Source organism: Syngnathus typhle, linkage group LG15, assembly GCF_033458585.1.
Source record: "Syngnathus typhle isolate RoL2023-S1 ecotype Sweden linkage group LG15, RoL_Styp_1.0, whole genome shotgun sequence".
Lineage (NCBI taxonomy): Eukaryota > Metazoa > Chordata > Actinopteri > Syngnathiformes > Syngnathidae > Syngnathus > Syngnathus typhle.
Window position 1 is genome coordinate 6,638,836 of NC_083752.1, and position 17,034 is coordinate 6,655,869.

The 17,034-nt window shown below is 42.7% G+C and overlaps 3 protein-coding genes across 5 annotated transcripts; 2 read left to right on the forward strand and 1 right to left on the reverse strand.

The window, feature by feature from the left end:
- Positions 1-28: 28 nt before the first annotated feature.
- Positions 29-6,245, reverse strand: aifm1 (apoptosis inducing factor mitochondrion associated 1). Of its 3 annotated transcripts, none has more exons than XM_061299807.1 (21): positions 6,015-6,245; positions 5,336-5,466; positions 5,114-5,231; positions 5,006-5,029; positions 4,799-4,906; positions 3,691-3,762; positions 3,473-3,541; positions 3,325-3,393; positions 2,998-3,125; positions 2,793-2,923; positions 2,599-2,689; positions 2,422-2,506; positions 2,273-2,349; positions 2,072-2,180; positions 1,897-2,004; positions 1,720-1,808; positions 1,512-1,652; positions 1,106-1,248; positions 723-847; positions 456-643; positions 29-381 (listed from the first exon to the last, which is right to left on the reverse strand). In XM_061299807.1, the coding sequence occupies exons 1-21, from the start codon at positions 6,100-6,102 to the stop codon at positions 310-312; spliced, it is 2,166 nt and encodes a 721-aa protein (XP_061155791.1). In that variant the 5' UTR covers positions 6,103-6,245; the 3' UTR covers positions 29-309. The 3 variants fall into 3 exon arrangements, with proteins under 3 accessions (XP_061155791.1, XP_061155790.1, XP_061155792.1); XM_061299806.1 differs by having other exon boundaries at positions 3,473-3,544; positions 6,015-6,244; XM_061299808.1 differs by lacking the exons at positions 3,325-3,393; positions 3,473-3,541; positions 3,691-3,762 and having other exon boundaries at positions 6,015-6,244.
- Positions 6,246-7,424: 1,179 nt separating this feature from the next.
- Positions 7,425-12,011, forward strand: gab3 (GRB2 associated binding protein 3). The gene is made up of 9 exons (XM_061299745.1): positions 7,425-7,584; positions 8,866-9,166; positions 9,394-9,550; positions 9,636-10,084; positions 10,187-10,471; positions 10,644-10,734; positions 10,942-11,032; positions 11,383-11,502; positions 11,578-12,011. Exons 1-9 carry the CDS (start codon positions 7,513-7,515, stop codon positions 11,692-11,694), a joined length of 1,683 nt encoding a protein of 560 aa, XP_061155729.1. The 5' UTR covers positions 7,425-7,512; the 3' UTR covers positions 11,695-12,011.
- Positions 12,012-12,121: 110 nt separating this feature from the next.
- LOC133168285 (APC membrane recruitment protein 1-like) lies at positions 12,122-16,572 on the forward strand. Its single transcript, XM_061299744.1, has 2 exons — positions 12,122-12,496; positions 13,109-16,572. Exon 2 carries the CDS (start codon positions 13,220-13,222, stop codon positions 15,764-15,766), a length of 2,547 nt encoding a protein of 848 aa, XP_061155728.1. The 5' UTR covers positions 12,122-12,496; positions 13,109-13,219; the 3' UTR covers positions 15,767-16,572.
- The last annotated feature ends 462 nt before the right edge of the window (positions 16,573-17,034 follow it).

A 17,034-nucleotide genomic window follows, 5' to 3' on the forward strand; every position in this document is an offset into this window, starting at 1 on the left:
TAGTGCCGCGCGAGAATAAAGAGATAACTCCGATTTAAAAATAGATTTTATTTCAGCCTTCCACCCTATAAGCAGCTGTTTTGTGACCATTACACTGTGACCAGGAGTTGGCCAGAGAAACTTTTTGCACCGAGGCATGACAGTTCTTTTTTTTTTTTTTTTTTAAAGGGCATGATTAGGGATCATGGACAAGAAATAGAAATTTCAGATGTAGTATGAAAATAATTCATTGAAATCACAATTTACATAACTGATGGGATACTGTAAGTTCACAAAATGTCACTTAGTTTCTCACTGGTCTTCGTTGTCCTAATCTTCGTGGATGTTAAACAGTTTAGCCACCTCGTTTAGATCGGTGTGTTCCTCTCCATCCTTGATAATCTACACAAACAAAAAGATGCTTTTGAGTAAATCGATTCCACAATCTTTTTTTGTGGGAGGGGGTGACATCTGACCTTTCTTGCGATGGGCATTCGGTTGAAAACGTTCCACAGGATGATGCCCACCACCACTTTGTCTCGCAGGTAGAAAATGACTCCTTTGCCGTAGTCGTCTTTGTGCGTCTCAGCGGGAGCAGGTATGGAGGAGGCCACGGGGCTCGATGCCACGTCCTCCGTTTCGCTTTCTGAGCGGATGCCGGTTCCTGCAGCACAATTTCACAACACAACAAAGTTAATCACTTGCTTCCCAACTAATATATTTGAACATATGATTGCTCATACCAGACTCTTCAGTGGCAGCTTTGGGTGTATCCTTGGCCGTGGCTTTGGCAAAGACCCCCACGGTGGGCAAACTGCTGTCCACAATCCCAATGGCCTCATAGCCTACGTCAGGACCCAGGTCACTCCTATTACACAATATTTGGACACCAAGACTTAAATGTCTGTCCAGGTGAAACCCACCCGCAAAAGATTTTTGGACTATGCAACGCAGCCTCCTGATGCTTGTAAGCCCTGAAACGGTATTTCGACTATTCAAAGACTTTGAGTCATTTACACAATCTTATGCTACTCTAGGGCATGCTAGTTCTAATCTTTTGGAACAACACAGTTATGGTGCAATCACCAGCTATCAGAAGCAGGGAATACTGTAGAGTGGTTCATACCAGAACATAGATTGATGCCAGTAAGGCTTGTTGGCTCCTGTCATGTTCTCCCCGGCCAATCGGCCGCTGACAACGGCATGGTCGTGGTGCTCCACCCGTCTGCGGCCAAGCCTTATGTCGTAGAAACAAGCGGCATCTCCCGCCTGAATGAAGGAAGAGCAGAGAGCATGGTGGTGTTTTTTTTGGTGCCATGTTCTGAACTCATCTCAAGAGGGCGCTATAGTCACAAGCATAAATTTGACATTCAAAGCTCGTGGTAAATTCCTGTGTAATAATGGCGCCATTTATAATTCAAGCAATCATTTTTAGTTGACTCAAAGAAAAAAAAAAAAGGGACATTTGCACTTTTGTCAATAATTACTGACGAGTAGTTAAACGACGCTGTTGTTTTCAATGATTAACCTACCACCCAAATGTTGGACCGAGCTTGCAGCTCGGCATTGACACGATAGCCACCAAAGTCCGAGTCCACCTCCAGACCTGCCGACTTGGCAAGGTCAACGTTGGGCTCCAGACCAACGGCTGCAACCACGTGATCTGTTTTTATCTATGATGTAAAACATGATTAAGTAACTTTTTTTTTTTAAACTGGCTCTGAATTGCAGTGGACTTACCAATCGACCATCCTTGAGTTTTATTTCTAACTGATCATCTTTGCATGTCACAGATTTGACGAAAGCTTCTGAGATGACTTTCACACCCTCTGGATAAAATAAAAAAATGTATCTAATATTAAAAAAGTGCTTCCAGGAGTAGATTTAGAAGAGCTAGAAAGCAAAAGGGAAGCAAACCTGTTTTGACTTTTTCTGTCGTCCAGTTGCTGAGATACTCGGGCAGAACTTTGCCCATGTTGCCCTTCTCGGGAAACATCTGGATCACCTCCAGACCGGAATCCTGAGCTGAAATGGGACAAGTCACAATCAAGATGCATCAAGTGTTTTCTCTGCTTCATTATTTTTGTCTTACATCGTCTGCCGAGGGCACAGGCCAGTTCGCTGCCCAAGAAACCGCCTCCGATGACTGTGATGGACTTTATGTTTCTGGAGACTTTATCTAAAGTCCGGAAGTCATCAATCTGGAGTGGTGAAAATGTAGAACATTGATGTTACTTTTTTTTTTTAGGACTTTAGGTAGTGTCTTGACCTCTGGTGACCTCCAAACACTGACCTTACGGAATAAAGTAGTCTTCTGCTTCACCTCCTCTTCTGCTCGGTCAATAACTTGCAAATTTCTTGGAATGCCGCCTTGGATAAAGTGAAATTAGCTTTTACATAGCGCAAACAGTGGCTCAGAGGACATAAGGTGAAGTGGCAAACCTGTGGCAATCAAGCACTTGTCGTATGAGATCTCCGTGTCGTCATCTAGTTTTACTTTGTTTCCTCTCACATCCATGTGGACAACCTAGAATGACATTTTTTTTCTTGTCAAAAATCAGATCAGTGCAATTTTCATCAACTGAGCTCGTTTGAGGATAATTAGGCCATTGGACTGACCTTTTTCCTTGTGAGAACTGCCACGCCGCCATTTTCTGCAGTACTCAGTTCTTCTGGAGTAATGTAGAATGATGGTGGTTGAAAGTAAATACTACAACAACAAAAAAATCAAGTACAGTCAATGTCATCTTTTAATTATCGTGCAAGGTCTCAGTTCAGTTTTTCGGGTTTGTTTTGCAAGTTGAGTGACAGACCTTCGTTCTTTTCCATTCCACTGCTTGAAACGGAGTGTTTCTGTCACAGTGGGGTCGTCAGAGAACCACAGCTCTTTGGACAAGGGCGGTCTCATGTACGGGAGGTCCGGCTCGTCCGTCACAATCAAAACCTGTTTGTAGACGCCGCGCTTTCGATTACAAACAAAAGACAGGACGCCGCTTGGAAGCAGAAAGTGAAACTCACGCGGGCGCCAGGGTCTCTGGCTCGAATGGAGCGGGCAGCGGCGAAGGAGGCCGTCCCACCACCAATCAGGAGGTAAGGAGCATGTGGGGGAAGTGCGGGTGAGGGCTGCTCAGTGGCGAGTCCTTCAGCTAGCAAGACAAAGAGAGAAAGAGTCAGAGAACGGTAGATGACCTGTTGCCAATAAACCTGTTAGGACGGAAGAGAAATTAACCTGTGAACTGGAAAAATGTTAGTCTGAAGAGAAAAAGGCAGAGAATTTAATATCATCCAAAATCTCAGGATCTCCCCCATTTTTCTGCTCCCAACGTTGCTGGAATAGAATCTTACCACTCTCTGCCACTACTTCAGCCTGCGGCTCAGACGGCTCGGCTGCGGGGCTTTCAGCTTCGGCGGGTTCTGTCCGCAGTCAGGGCAAAATCAAAAACATCGCAAGTGTATGTCACAGGTTCCCTGCGCAGGACGCGGAGGCGCTTACCACTCTCCACAACAGGCGCCGGGAACGGCTCGGTTAATTGGGCTGGCTCTGGCTCGGAAGGGGGCGAGGCTTCTGGTAGTACAGTCGTAGAATTATTAGCCGGTGACTGAGATTGGAGGGTTTTTTTTTTTTTTTAACTGCCTCAGTCAATACAGGCAACTCAATTGTTGGCACAGCGTCGTTCACAAATGGGATAAGTTGAATCCTTGATGTCTTACCCTCCTCAACGAGCGACTCAGCGGGTGCTTCTGCTGTTACTTCTTCTGGTGCTGCTTCTAACACAGGCTCGTCTGTTGTCGGGGCGATCCATAGCACCAATTTAGACATAAGACTACTATTTCAAAGGGATGACCACAAAGTTGCATGCATTTGCTCACCTAGATAAAATGAATACAAAAGCATGCCTCATCATCATAGCTGGAAGCTGCACAGTTCAAGTTAACCACTTTCTGTGTGTCATGGCACATTTTTTAAAACATTTGGAGTTCCCTTTGAACCCAAATGCAGCAGTATTGCATTTGGAAATGCAACTTCCAGCCAAGATGATATGTTCAACATTGGAAACAAACACAAAAAGAAAACGGTCAAACTATGACACAGAAAAGATGCAATTGATATCAGGAGAGGAAAACCACATGGACCCTGTTCACCAGGTGTACAAAGACAGCGACTGCAACTAGGAAAGGTTAATACACTAGGTTCATCCAAATGCACTTATAAAAGGAAATGACTGGAAAGGTTAAGTGTGAGGAGGGAAAAGGCACACATCACGAAATAAAATATTATGCATAAAAGTACTGCATGCAGTGTACTAGACTGAGTGTACAAGGCATTCATGGTACTCGTGTGTAAAAGTGATATCCAAAAGTGAAGATAAAACTTCATTCAGGAATGCTAGCCAATATTTTTATTCATGCATTTTATTTTCACAGTATTGTCAGTGGTAGGATACTAACACCACCTTTGCTGGCCAATGTTTCAATTGTTCAAATTTCAAAACAAATTTTCCCATCGCAAATAAGTCAAATTCTCATCATTTAAGACAATTTATTACGTTAACTCTTAATTTTTTTATGAGATGTTTTGCTCTTTTTTTTTTTATCATCATCAAAGTGCTACTAAAATCATTTTGGTTTAATTCCATTAAAACTGCATTACCCAAATTGACCACTTGGTGTCGCAAAATAGTATCGCTAAAGAGCAATAGGAGTTCATGGTGGAATGGAAATTCGATTTAAAAAATATTAGTCGTATAAATATTAAATGAATCTAACCTTTTAGACACGAGACCACATTTCACATCAAATAGAAAAGTCAGCAAATAACCTTGGATAGGTTCAGGTGCTTCACTTGAGGCTGCTGTCTCAGCATCAGGCACGACAGGGCTCGGCTCTTCTGACGAAGGTGTGGCTTGAAGTTCTGACTCTGGAACAGCTGCGAGACAAATAGTACATCTGTACAACTTAACACAACCAACTCTGTGGTCTGTTTACAAACACAATGTTGACTGTCAAATTAAATTTAAACACTCACATTCTGTTTCAACGGTCTCTGCGGCTACAAAAAGAGTAGTATAAATATTCTTGATTAGGATTTGGGTTGCGGCAACAATCAACAGCAGTAAAAATCAAATGTTCTAACCAGGAGTTTCTATCTGGACGCTGGTGGTTGCTTGTTGGGTTCTCCGATGTGGTCGAGATGCGATTTCTGCAATTCGTTCTTCATATCTTTGCTGGTCTCCTTTAACAGTTCTATAGGCCTACAGAAACAGCAGAAGTCATACTAAAGCAGCCGACATCATCACCTCTACTGACAAACATTGCACAAATGTGAACAGCCATAACTGGAGGTGAGCTCACTTACGTAAATTGCTCCACCAAGGCAGGTTGCCCCAACCAGGAGGACATACAGCTGATTTTCTCCACCACCTCCTGCAGGCCCTGTCGCCATATGAGCCCCAGGTACATGTGCAGGTATTCTGGCATTATGCAAACCTGAAAAGAAAAGAAAAATCGGTTTTCACAAATGCTACCAAGTATTTGGGGATAATGTGATTTATGAGTGACCGGTGTGCTACTCAAGAGACCACAAAATTGAGCATCTATATCAAAATTGGGCCTTTACAAAAATGATTAACCCATCATGAATATTCAAAAGACGTAATATGATCACAACAGTAGAAACAGTTGTCTCGCCTCTGTACACAACAACCACAATAATAATGTTTTGTTGGATTACGGGATTAAATCTCAAATCAAAATTGGCTCGTGTAACATTTTGAGTCAGGCATAACTCAGGGCCTGAAAATATTAAATTGTATCAAGTTCAGGCAATATCGCAGTTCGCTTGGTGGCTACTTTCGCTCTTTTCCGGTGAATTGAAGGTCATACATCGACCAAAATCGCCACATTGGTTGTCCAAAATGAGAAATGAACGAAATGAGAAGACACGGCGCAATAACAAGTACCGTTAATCAAACGGCCCAAATTATTGGGTGAGCTAAAAAGAATAATGCAAGCAGATGTGTCAAGTTTTTGCATACCTGTCCTCCTCACATTTTGCCGACACAGTGTTGACGAGGCTCTGGCAAGGGGAGCAAGCTTTCTCCACACGGTTCTACATTTGAGCATTGTTGCAACTTGCAAATTGTCACGTAGGTGCACCAATGCCACTAAATTAACGTAATCCTAACGCCGCTTGCTCAATCCTGCAACCAGCCGCGCTGCACAAGGCCAGAGACAGGTCATACGTTGCTGGGGAATCATGGGTAATTGTAAAGAGCTTAAAGTGCTCAAGAGGACGCTACGAGGAAAGCTGATGACTAAAGATGGAGCCGTGATTTGCGTGGTTAAATATATGCCCACAAAGTTGGAAATTTTATTCACCCACCCCTTTATTTTTCATTATTAAAACTATAACAGAGAGACGATAAATGTTTAGTCAAAAAAAGTTTAGGGCTGAGTGATCTTTGAGTTACACAAACGGAATCTCTTCTTTGAAGATCTTTGGCGTAACGTTATTAATATTCACAAGCGTTTTGATTGGTCAAAAGCAGCGCGACGTCCACTCTGAGCCAATGAGGTCGTAATTTCCTTATTGGGCGTCACACCGCAACCCGCCCCGTGAGCTCTACTTCGCATGCGTGTAACGGCAGCCATGTTTGAGCGGTACATGTCTAAATTGGAAATAGGGCCATGGTAGAGACTTCCTCACCGGGGTCTCCTAGTGGTTGAAATATAAATACTATGACAATGATGGACTTACTTTTATTATAAAAATGAAAAAATAAAATACAATCAAATAAAAAAAAACAGCGATAAAATAAATGTAAACAAACGTGAATTAAAATATAACAATACAGACGGTAACATTGGATCCATTTTCAGATAAACTCAACATTACTCTTGGAACTATATACTTTAAAAACAGGTGTATATTTTTGGTGTACCACATATACTGTACAAGTTATACTGACATATACAATGGTGTGTGGAAAACATCGTAGACAGGCCCTTTACAATTACATTTGAAAATGCATGTGAAATGTTACAGTGGGTAGACAACATGGACAGCAAAAGATACAACTTACTATTGGGACTTTTACATTCAATAGCTATTTCCCCCCGTCCCCAATTTCTTGAATTTGACTGATATTTAACCTTCACCAATGCCGTGCAAAATAACTCATTTGATGTCATACATACGCAAAGATATTCTGAAATGTCAGGTACAAGGAGAAAACAAATGATGCATTCAGAATGAAGTCTTTCAACAGCAGTTTCTCTTTTTTGACCTAACCATCTCCTGTTTAAGAGTTGAAGCTTTCAGTTTTTACTAGAAAAGGTTCATCCCTTCTTGGTAACATAAACAGATGATTCTCTCACTCCCCTTCTCTCAGTCAGTGTAATCAGTTTTTTGACTTCCTCCTTTTGGAGTGGCTGGGCTGAATACCAGAACACAGGATATGCTTGCTCTCAGTTTCACAGCAACAGCAGCAGCAGCAGCTACAGCAGCAGAGGACGACACGCTCTGCAGTCAAGATGAGTGCTGGGGATGTGGTCTGCACTGGCTGGCTCATTAAATCACCCCCGGAGAAGAAACTCAAGCGATTTGTGAGTAGATCCACACACCGGACTCTTGTTTTTGTCTTTTTGTCTCATACCACTGCAGCAGCTTAATAGTACAAATGCCACCCTGTGCTATTAAGGCTCCTGCTAGTGTGTGTGTGTGTGTGGGGGGGGGGGGGGGGGATGATGTGTGAGCATGTGTGTGGATACTATACAGTATATATTGTAATACGGATTTGAAACATGTCTATCCAGTCTCTAGTTCAGACTCCTTCTTGTTATGATAACCACATGTGATGATGACACAAGCAATAAATTACAAATCATGGAAAACAACTCATGTAACAAACCAAATCGTAAACAGCACATCGCCTTGACCGGCATGCAGTTGTTGGGGTCATGTGATCTTGGACTTAGCCACTCACTGCATGTTTTTGGTGCAGGGGAGCCTGTGTATTGTGAAACATGGGAAGTCATGTCAGCCCAACCAGACATCAGTCATGAGCAGCAAGCAGAAATAGTCCCGCTTTTTGATGGGCTGCTTGCACTTCCTCTGTGCAAAGAGGAGGAGGGAATTTCGTCAAAACAAATACGGCTGAAGAGAAAAAGAAACTTATCGAAGGACAGCAGAGCAGTTCTGCTTGTGCCAGATGATAGATTCCATATATGTTGATGAGTGCCGTGTGCTTTATTCAAATACTCTAACCCAATATGAAAATATCTCTTATCTGGATGGAACGGAATCAGGTGACAAAAAGGAGTGGTAAGGAACACTGTTCCTACCTTCTATGTTAAATTGTACATGGTTAACCTTTAGTTACAAATTGAATCAATTAGAAACACACCCATCATCAACATCATCATCACTAACTATAAATTGGGCAGTGTTGGTAGTAATTGTGGTTTGTCATAACACTTCCTGACTCCAACTGACATGCAAGAGCAGATAAGCAGATAACCCCCACACAAAGAAGAAGAAAAGTTCTTGTAAACCAAGCCGCAAAACCAAGTGTGAAGTCAAGTTTTAACGTACGTGTACATTTAGAACCCACATCAAATTCTTCTCAGTATTGTTTCCAATCAATCATCCATTCTGTAGAAGTCTGTTGTGCTGAAAACAGCAAACTTCCTCTTCCATGTGGGGGAATTTGAGTAAAAGGTTCCGCCTGGTGACCGTATCAAAAACAAATGTATTTTAAAGTTGCTAAGTAAGCTGTGATCTAGTTCTCATGACTGGTCATGACTAAAATAGGGTTGCACTACTGTATTCGTAGACAATACACAGAATTTGCTTCCCTAAACAGGTCTCACCTTCTCTCCTTGTAGGCATGGAGAAAACGTTGGTTTGTCCTACGAAGAGGTCGCATGAGCGGGAACCCTGATGTGTTGGAGTACTACCAAAGTAAAAGTTCCAAAAAGCCAATCCGCATCATTGACCTGAAAGAGTGCAAGGTGGAAATGCTGAACGGGCAATTGGGGATAAAGCGTGACTTCCAAGAAAAGCATCTCTTTGTGGTAAAGACTTCTGCTCGTATGTTCTACCTGGTGGCCAAGACTGAGGAGGAGATGAACGTCTGGATCAGCAGCATCAGTCATATTTGCCAGTTTGGCAACCACGAGGAAGCAGGTGAAGTACATTCAAGCCGGTCCTACAATAAAAAGGGATAAAAAAAAGAGAGAGTGCTTACCATTATATAATGTAAAAAATTCAAACGCTCTTGAAAAATCCGTTTTTTTTTTTGCTTGAGTTGCACCATTTTGCCTTTTGGTGTCACTCTTGTCACCTTTGTGTTAGTACAAATCCCCCCCCCCCTCCCAACACATTCTCAGTGCCACTTTTTTTTTTGTCAACAGGGAGCTCTGAAGAAGGATTTCCTCACACCCCAGCATCACTTCAGCCGTCAAGTGACAACTCTGACCGGGTTTGTCTATCAAGTCAACAGGGCTCTAGTCACCCACCCGATTATCTTGTCTTGTCCCAATGCGGGACAGGAAGTGGAAGCACTTGCAGGTATGTCAATCTTAAAAAAAAATCACAAGATGAATAAAGTTCATCTTTTTCATTGCTGTTGATTTTGACAATCTTATATCCGCAGACATAACAGCTTTTCAAATTCTGATACTTCTTTGGAGCAGAAGTCGACAGAAGATGTTTTCAAGGACATTGTGCCCTCACCTCCCTGCAGTGGCTCGTCATCTTTTAACTGCATTTCTCAGTTCCGCCTCAGTCCATCTCCGTTCCCACACGGGATGCTGAGCAACCCTCCTCTCAGCGCGCCTTGCACCGCCCTAGCGCCACCTTCCTCCTCATCTCCGCTCCATCTCTGCGCTATGAGCGTCTTCCAGTTTGACAAACCATACTCCCGTGCGTCATTTGAGGCCGCCAAGGACAAGCAAACACCTCCTCCGCTGCCACCTAAGCCCAACCATCTGCCTGATGAAGGCATTCGCAGGCCGAGGGCAATGAGTGCACGGCATTGCCCAAAACATGTCGCGCCGCTTTTCCGAAGGACATCTTTGTCAAGCTTGGACCATTTCACAATTGGTATGTTTTGATAGGAGAGTCAGATTAAAAGTCATCTTGGGCCAGGACGTGACCAAATGGGGAAATAATTTGCATACAGGAATTTCTTTTTTTTTTTACCAGATGCTGACAGCAGATCAACAGGAAACAGAAGGCAGACTTTTAATGTGGTGAGACAATCATGGCACAACCAAAGCCAGCAAGACGAGTCCTACGTCGCCATGGTTTCCACACCGTCACGTGTCAGCGTTGTTGAAGGTGACGCTTACATTCCCATGAGCCCCATCAGCATGCCCGATACAAACAAAAAAGTCAAGGCCACCAAGACTCTCAGCTCCCTCGTGTGCCAACCGGGAGAATTTGCACCTCCTCCGATCCACCGTCATCTCAAACCTTGTTTAAGGAGAGGTGAGCGTGACTGGACTGAATGTTTTGAATCGTGCGCATAAGACACTGCAGACACTTGAGAGTCGTCTTGGTAGCGCTTTGCTAAAAATAGGTCATTGTAAATGCAAAATTCAGACCTCTGTTTGCATTTCAAACCACGTTTAAGACCTTGTTGTCCTGTCTGGATTCACAGCTCGACCGCCACCTCTTGATTTGAGAGGCCTCTCTACAATCACTGAATGTCCCGCACATCATCCTTTGAGCAGAACAAAGACTGATTCGTGGTGAGACTGATTGGAACTTGCATTTTCATGTTTATTGATGCATCTTATGCCATTTGTAAACATAGCTGTTGAAATTGTGATCTTTTTTTTTTTTTAGAACTAGCATTATTTTAACACTTAAGATATAGTCAATATTTATTATATTATTATTTTTTATATATTATTATATATATATATTGTTTTTTTTTTCAATATTATTTGCTGTAGTTTCAGCTTTTCTGGAACGTGTTTATCTTATGAAGGAAGCTTTGAGAACGGGGACAATTCAAGAGATGAAGATGCAAAGTGGGCCACAACGGTAAAATATGAATCAAAACGTGTAGGTTGCACAATTCTAACCTTGACTAAAGCACAGATTGGCATAATTATAATTCTAAAAATTTCCAACTATCAAATTCAGTATCTTAAAGGGTTGCAAAGGGGGAAAAAAAGAGGACAGCAATTTCAAAACTAATTTGTCTAAAATGTCTAAAAAGGCCTGGAGGGGCCAACTAGAAAAATATTTTACGGATGATATTGGATAAAATTGTGCATTTCCCTACAAATCACATGATACCCACCATTTATGCTTAATCGTTTTTTCTTGTGTAACAGTTTTTTAACATACCCTGAACTTGGAACATTTATCAGCTATTTTTCTGTCCACAGGAGTCAAGACAACGCTTCTCCCTCAATGTCGAAGGAGTTGTTCAACCTTGGGCAAGAAGATCAAACCTTGACTATTTATCATTGGATTTCAACTCAGCTTCTCCTTCTCCTGTACAGAAGGTACAGTGACGCAAGCGCAATAGCGTGACTCAACATGACCTTTGACGTTCACCTCCTCCTCATGTGTTTCCACAGAAGCCTCTTCTTTCTGATGAACATCGGGTAGATTACGTGCAGGTTGATGAGAAGAAGACTCAGGCACTACAAAACACCAAGATGGAATGGATAGATGTGCGACAGTCCAAAACATAAGTCAAGAAAGTCACAATGAAAAATATCAGCACATTTGGTTGGTCTGAAAGAAAAACCTTCAGCATCTTCAACATGCACTGGGGGGAAAAAATGACAGCAAATCTGTTCTATTAGTTCTCATTGATTTGAAATGTAGCATAATATTTCTTTGTGAAGGACCAAACCACACCACAGAAATTCTGCTCATAAATATTCATACTGCTTATTTAACCTGCATCGATAATGACAGAACGTAAAAAAAATGTGACAAGTAAATTATTCTTTTTTTTTCTCCTCACTGTGATTATTTTGTAAGTTATTAAAAGGATGGAAACATGCGATGTGCGCAGACGTTTGTGTTATATATACTTAACAGGTTTGCGCGTGCGTGTGTGTGTGTTGATTATAACAGTATAATAAGCAGTGGTTCACATGTTGCGTCACTAACATGCGCCGTAAGGACTACGCGAAGTGTTGTGCAGCCTTTGGCATCTTTGCAGAACGTCTCATGTGAAATCAGCACGCAATAGCCTGATTAATCCCAACAACGACACCCCTGTTTATTTGCACGATATTTCTCCCAGTTTGCTGGATTGCCGTCACCTACCGTGAGACACCGTGCGGTCACGAACTGTGGAATTTACACACTGGTGACGGATTGTAGCCTGTTAGCAAGCAGCAGTTGCTAGCGAAAGCAACAAACCGTGCAAGCTTGCAATCTCGGCAGAAAACGAACGCTTGATGCGAGGAATTAAAATAAAGTTAGTGATGCCAGAGATGTTGCGTTGGGGTACGTGATTGGGGGAGATTTGGGCTGCAGCTGGTAAGTGTGTTTATGATACAATTACAATACATATTTGATGTACTGTAATTCGTCATTCCCTGAACGTCAATATAAAATTGGCGGTGCGATTTAGATCAGCACATCTTTGCATTTTGTTCAGATATAGTAGATTTGTGCATATTCGTGTAATTTAGCCAAGTCTCCGTCGAATATGACTACGTCGTTAAAACCTGTTGCATTATCAATGTATTTTTGTTAGTTTGGAATCGTGTTTTATTTTCTCTCATTATCAATGTTGTACCTTATTTTAGTTTTATTTGCAGTTGAGTCTGTGTAGCACATTTATGTCTATGTAGCACATTTTATTACTATTATTATTATCATCATTATTATTATTATTATGTACTTCAATATTATCCTAAACAGGACACTGTTCAATGAAAGGCAAAGCAGACACCATCCATGATCATGTCTTGATTGATTGCACTGGGCTCTCCCTAAAATTTGCATGGTGCAAAGCCAGATTAATTGACATTTGCCTATTTTCTGATTTTATCTGTGTGTTTTTTTCGGGGGGGGGGGGGGGGGCAATATTTTTGGTTGTTCAATGGACAAAACAGCAAAGTAATGGTTACATATTTTTCACTGCAGGACTCCTGATGGATAGATGAAGAAGCAACAAGAGTGAACCACACTGCTGTTTGTCAACAATCAGCTGAAACAACATCCACAAAAAGTCATGATTTTGTAAACAAGCTAGCCATGGCTTCTCGTGACGCTGACAAGCTCCCAAGTGACACCGGGGACTTGGAGAGCATTTCGGGATCACTCTCTAAGTGCGGCCCTCCTGACATTACAGAGGAGCATCTTCCAGAAAAAACAACTTTGACAGTGAAAGCTCAAAAATCGGGGAAATTTAGGACTGCGCTTTCATTCTTTGGAGTTCGCAAAAGCATGTGTCTCTTACCAAGCTTTTTTGGCGGGAGGAGTAAAAACCAGAGCAAGAAGGGAATTTACAAAAGCAAAACTCATGATGGGCTAAGCCAAATAACTCATAATGACGGCCTGAGAGGTGACTCCGCCTCCACTGGCGATTTCGAGTACTGTAGTAGTGACTGTCCTGAAGCTCTTCATGGCAATGAATGTTGTTTCCCCAGTGAACAGAAATCGCAGTCGCTCACTAGACAGAAACGGGGTTTTAAAAGTTTTTTGAGTAGTTTCAAACATCACAAAAACCATCGAAACGATAGTTTGGTTAAAACGGAGATGACTGCAATGTCTCCTCCTCAGTCTCTTGTCCAGAACAACCCCGATGTCACACAGTGCCTGGAATCTGAACCGGATGTGCCTGATTTTGCAAATATGATGTGTGCTACTTCACTGGCACCTGAATGTAATGACACACAAGTCGTAATTCTAGAGAAAAGCTCCGACCAAGAAAGTGCTACAATCGAGTGTGATAATCAGTCGTGCGTTGATCAAATCGATGAAATCAATTTGATGGCTGTGGTTACCAGCGAATACAAGGAAAATGCTAGCGAGCCTCGTCTGTCACTTGAGATGATGCCCGATCCGACGTTGAAGTCCGAAACACCCGCTGGCTCATCCGATCAACTCAACCTGATTTACAGTGAGGTCGCCTCACTTAAGAGCTTCGATTCACTCACCGGTTGCGGAGACATCATTGCGGATCAAGAAGTTGACAGCATCACAGATGCCACAGTTTCCGGAGAAAGAAATAGAAACGGAGGGAAGCGGACCTCCTGCTTTCTCACCTACCAAGGTGGTGGTGAAGAAATGGCCTCCCCTGAAGATTTAGACGAACAGTGTGATTTCTGGGAAACGAATGCATCCGAGGAACTTCACTGTCCTTACAACCAGGACAGCATGACTCCGACTGCTAGCACGCTGTCCTCGCACAATATGGACTTAGCGGACAGTAACAGCGCACAGCAAGCTAGCAGCATCAACACTTCAGCTGATGTGTTGACACCTCAAAGTGAGCATCAAGAGTCAGTTCCTAATAGTGATGAGGGCTACTACGATTCAACTACCCCAGGTCCAGATGAAGGACAGGACCGGACAGATCGACTAAGGCAGACTAACAAATTACCCAGGGACAGTTACAGCGGGGATGCCCTCTATGAACTGTTTGCGACTGATGAGAGTCTCATCAGTCCGCACAATGAAAGTAAAGCTAGACTGCCGACTTCCGTAAATGTCGACTGTGAGACGAGGTACTTGTCAATGACATCGGACCCAGATTCGAAAATGTCCAAAGAGCACCATCCAGAGGAAAACAAAGCGGACAGTTGCCAAACTGTTTGTTTCTCCCAAGCGCTGGTAGACTACGAGAAAAGCTCTCAGATGTTGTGCGAATTGCACAACGCAAGCGTGGATGTCTTGGAGACGAGCAGCGCCTTCACCCCAAACATGGAGGCCTTACCTACCATCGTCACGTTCGATGTGGTGGACGCGCATAACGAGGGGGAATATGAGGAGCAGATTCACATGGAACTGGAGGAGGACATTTCATCACCCTATCAGGACTTTGAAGACAGCTACCTCCAAAAAGATGCTTTTGCCGACTATCAAATGTTAGATCTGTACGAGCAGAGTCTGATCAGCAGCACGTGGGCCATCGCCAGTCTCCCACGGCACCTTGGCCTTACAAGACTAAGCCAGTCCATGTCTAATCCCTTGTCCCTAGACAGGAGGAGTCGGTCTCTGGACACGGAAAGCCTTCAGTTGCAGATGCCCGCCACGTACAGAGAGAGCAGAGCTGCTAACCTTTCCCGTCCTCAATCCGAAAGAGATCCAGAGAGTGATCCTCTGGCTTATTATAAAAAGAAGGGACTCGCGACAGAGGTTCGAGACGGCGCTACGTCCTTACCATGGCAAAGCCGCTCAGAAATGGCTTTAAGCCTTTCTTTGCGCCATGACGACGGAACACAAACAGTTGAGAAACAGAACATGTTTTCGGATTCATTCAGCAGGGGCTTACCCGACAGCGAAGGCCACCTTCACTCTGACGGGCCAATGCCCGACGATGTAACGTCACAAGACGCAGAGCTTTACAATCGGCCGTGCCACCTGCCCTTGCAAACGTATTGTTTACCTCATAGCACCTTCGGTTATTCAGGAATCGATACATCGCGCGGCGCCGGTGAGGATCCGTTACGCAAAGCCGCTGCTGATTTGCACTCGTACATGCAGTTTAGTCAAAGCAGACAAACGGCGGCCAGTAGGGAAAGAATAGCTCATTCGGGAAGTGCTGTGCCAACGGAAGACCCGCCCGCAACAAAATGACCCTGAAATTCTCAATAATAATGTGCCATCAATTGCTGTGTTATTTTAGTGATGACTACTTACTTGAACAATTCATTTGAAACGTGCCGCACAAAAAAAAGAAATCAAACAGTCATGTTGAATTGAGAAAGCCAAATTGTTAACGGTTTCATTGTAGGAATGAATGCTGGCGTTTTGGAATCACCAAGCATGTTTTACAAAAACAATCTCACGTATATCCAGGTTTCATCTGTTACTCTGAAGGCTTCTCATCAGCCTGGTTTGCATTTAACACCAGTTGCCTCTTAAATTGTTTACTTGATTCTATCGTGTGGGTTTTTTTTTTTGTCATCTCATTTAGGGGTGAAGAGGCTTTTAGTCGTTTTAATTTTGTCATTTGGGTGGAGAGTACCGAAGGTTAGTTTAGATTGTGTTGCAAAAGCAAAGATGAAGTCATAGTTCTTGCACATTAGTGTAGATAGTAAGGTGGGATGAAGCTGGGTTATTTGTGTTAACACAAGTGGAATACTGCTTGACTGCCTGTGTGGTCCAAAAAGCAAATTTATGCAAACAATTGCATTAGAATCAAGGAATGTGGTTTGAATAGAAAGCCCTGCCTCACGTTCATATCATTCTTTTCCCTATGCTTCTTTGGTTAGATGACATGAACAAATGTCATGGAATGTTTTGTATTTATATTCTCAGCTGTTTGTACCTTGTAAGAAAATGTTGTCAAAACTTGTCTTCTGTCTTATCTGTTACTTTGAAACAAAATGTTTTGTCAACGTGAACACTGCCTTAAAATAAATAAACAAACAAAAAAAGCATTTGCATTTTCCTGTTTCGGTATCTTTCAGTCTATTGTCCCACTAATCTTTTTTTTTTTTTGTGCATTCTTGACTAGAAGAGTGATTCAAGTTTAAAGAATGAAATCCACATCAATAAAGCTAGTTAGCCCTAAATCTAGATTTTACTTCATTTTGTTACAAATGAACTCATCTAAGTAATAAACAATGAAAAACTGTACTGCAGTTACCTAGAGATGTCAAAAGAGGGTGACAAATTACTCATTTTGTCTAAATGAAGTTCCTCAACACACCTCAGTGCGAAGAGGATACCAAAAAATGGGTGATTTGTCTGGGGGGGGGGGGGGGGTGGCACGAGGACATGTCCCCCTGCAGTTAGGACCACAATCTCTCCCCTGCACTTAAGGCAGACTAAAACAGAGGACTAATGTTCCTTTGCCATTATTTGAAATAAGAAATCTTATGGTGATGCCCCCCCTACCT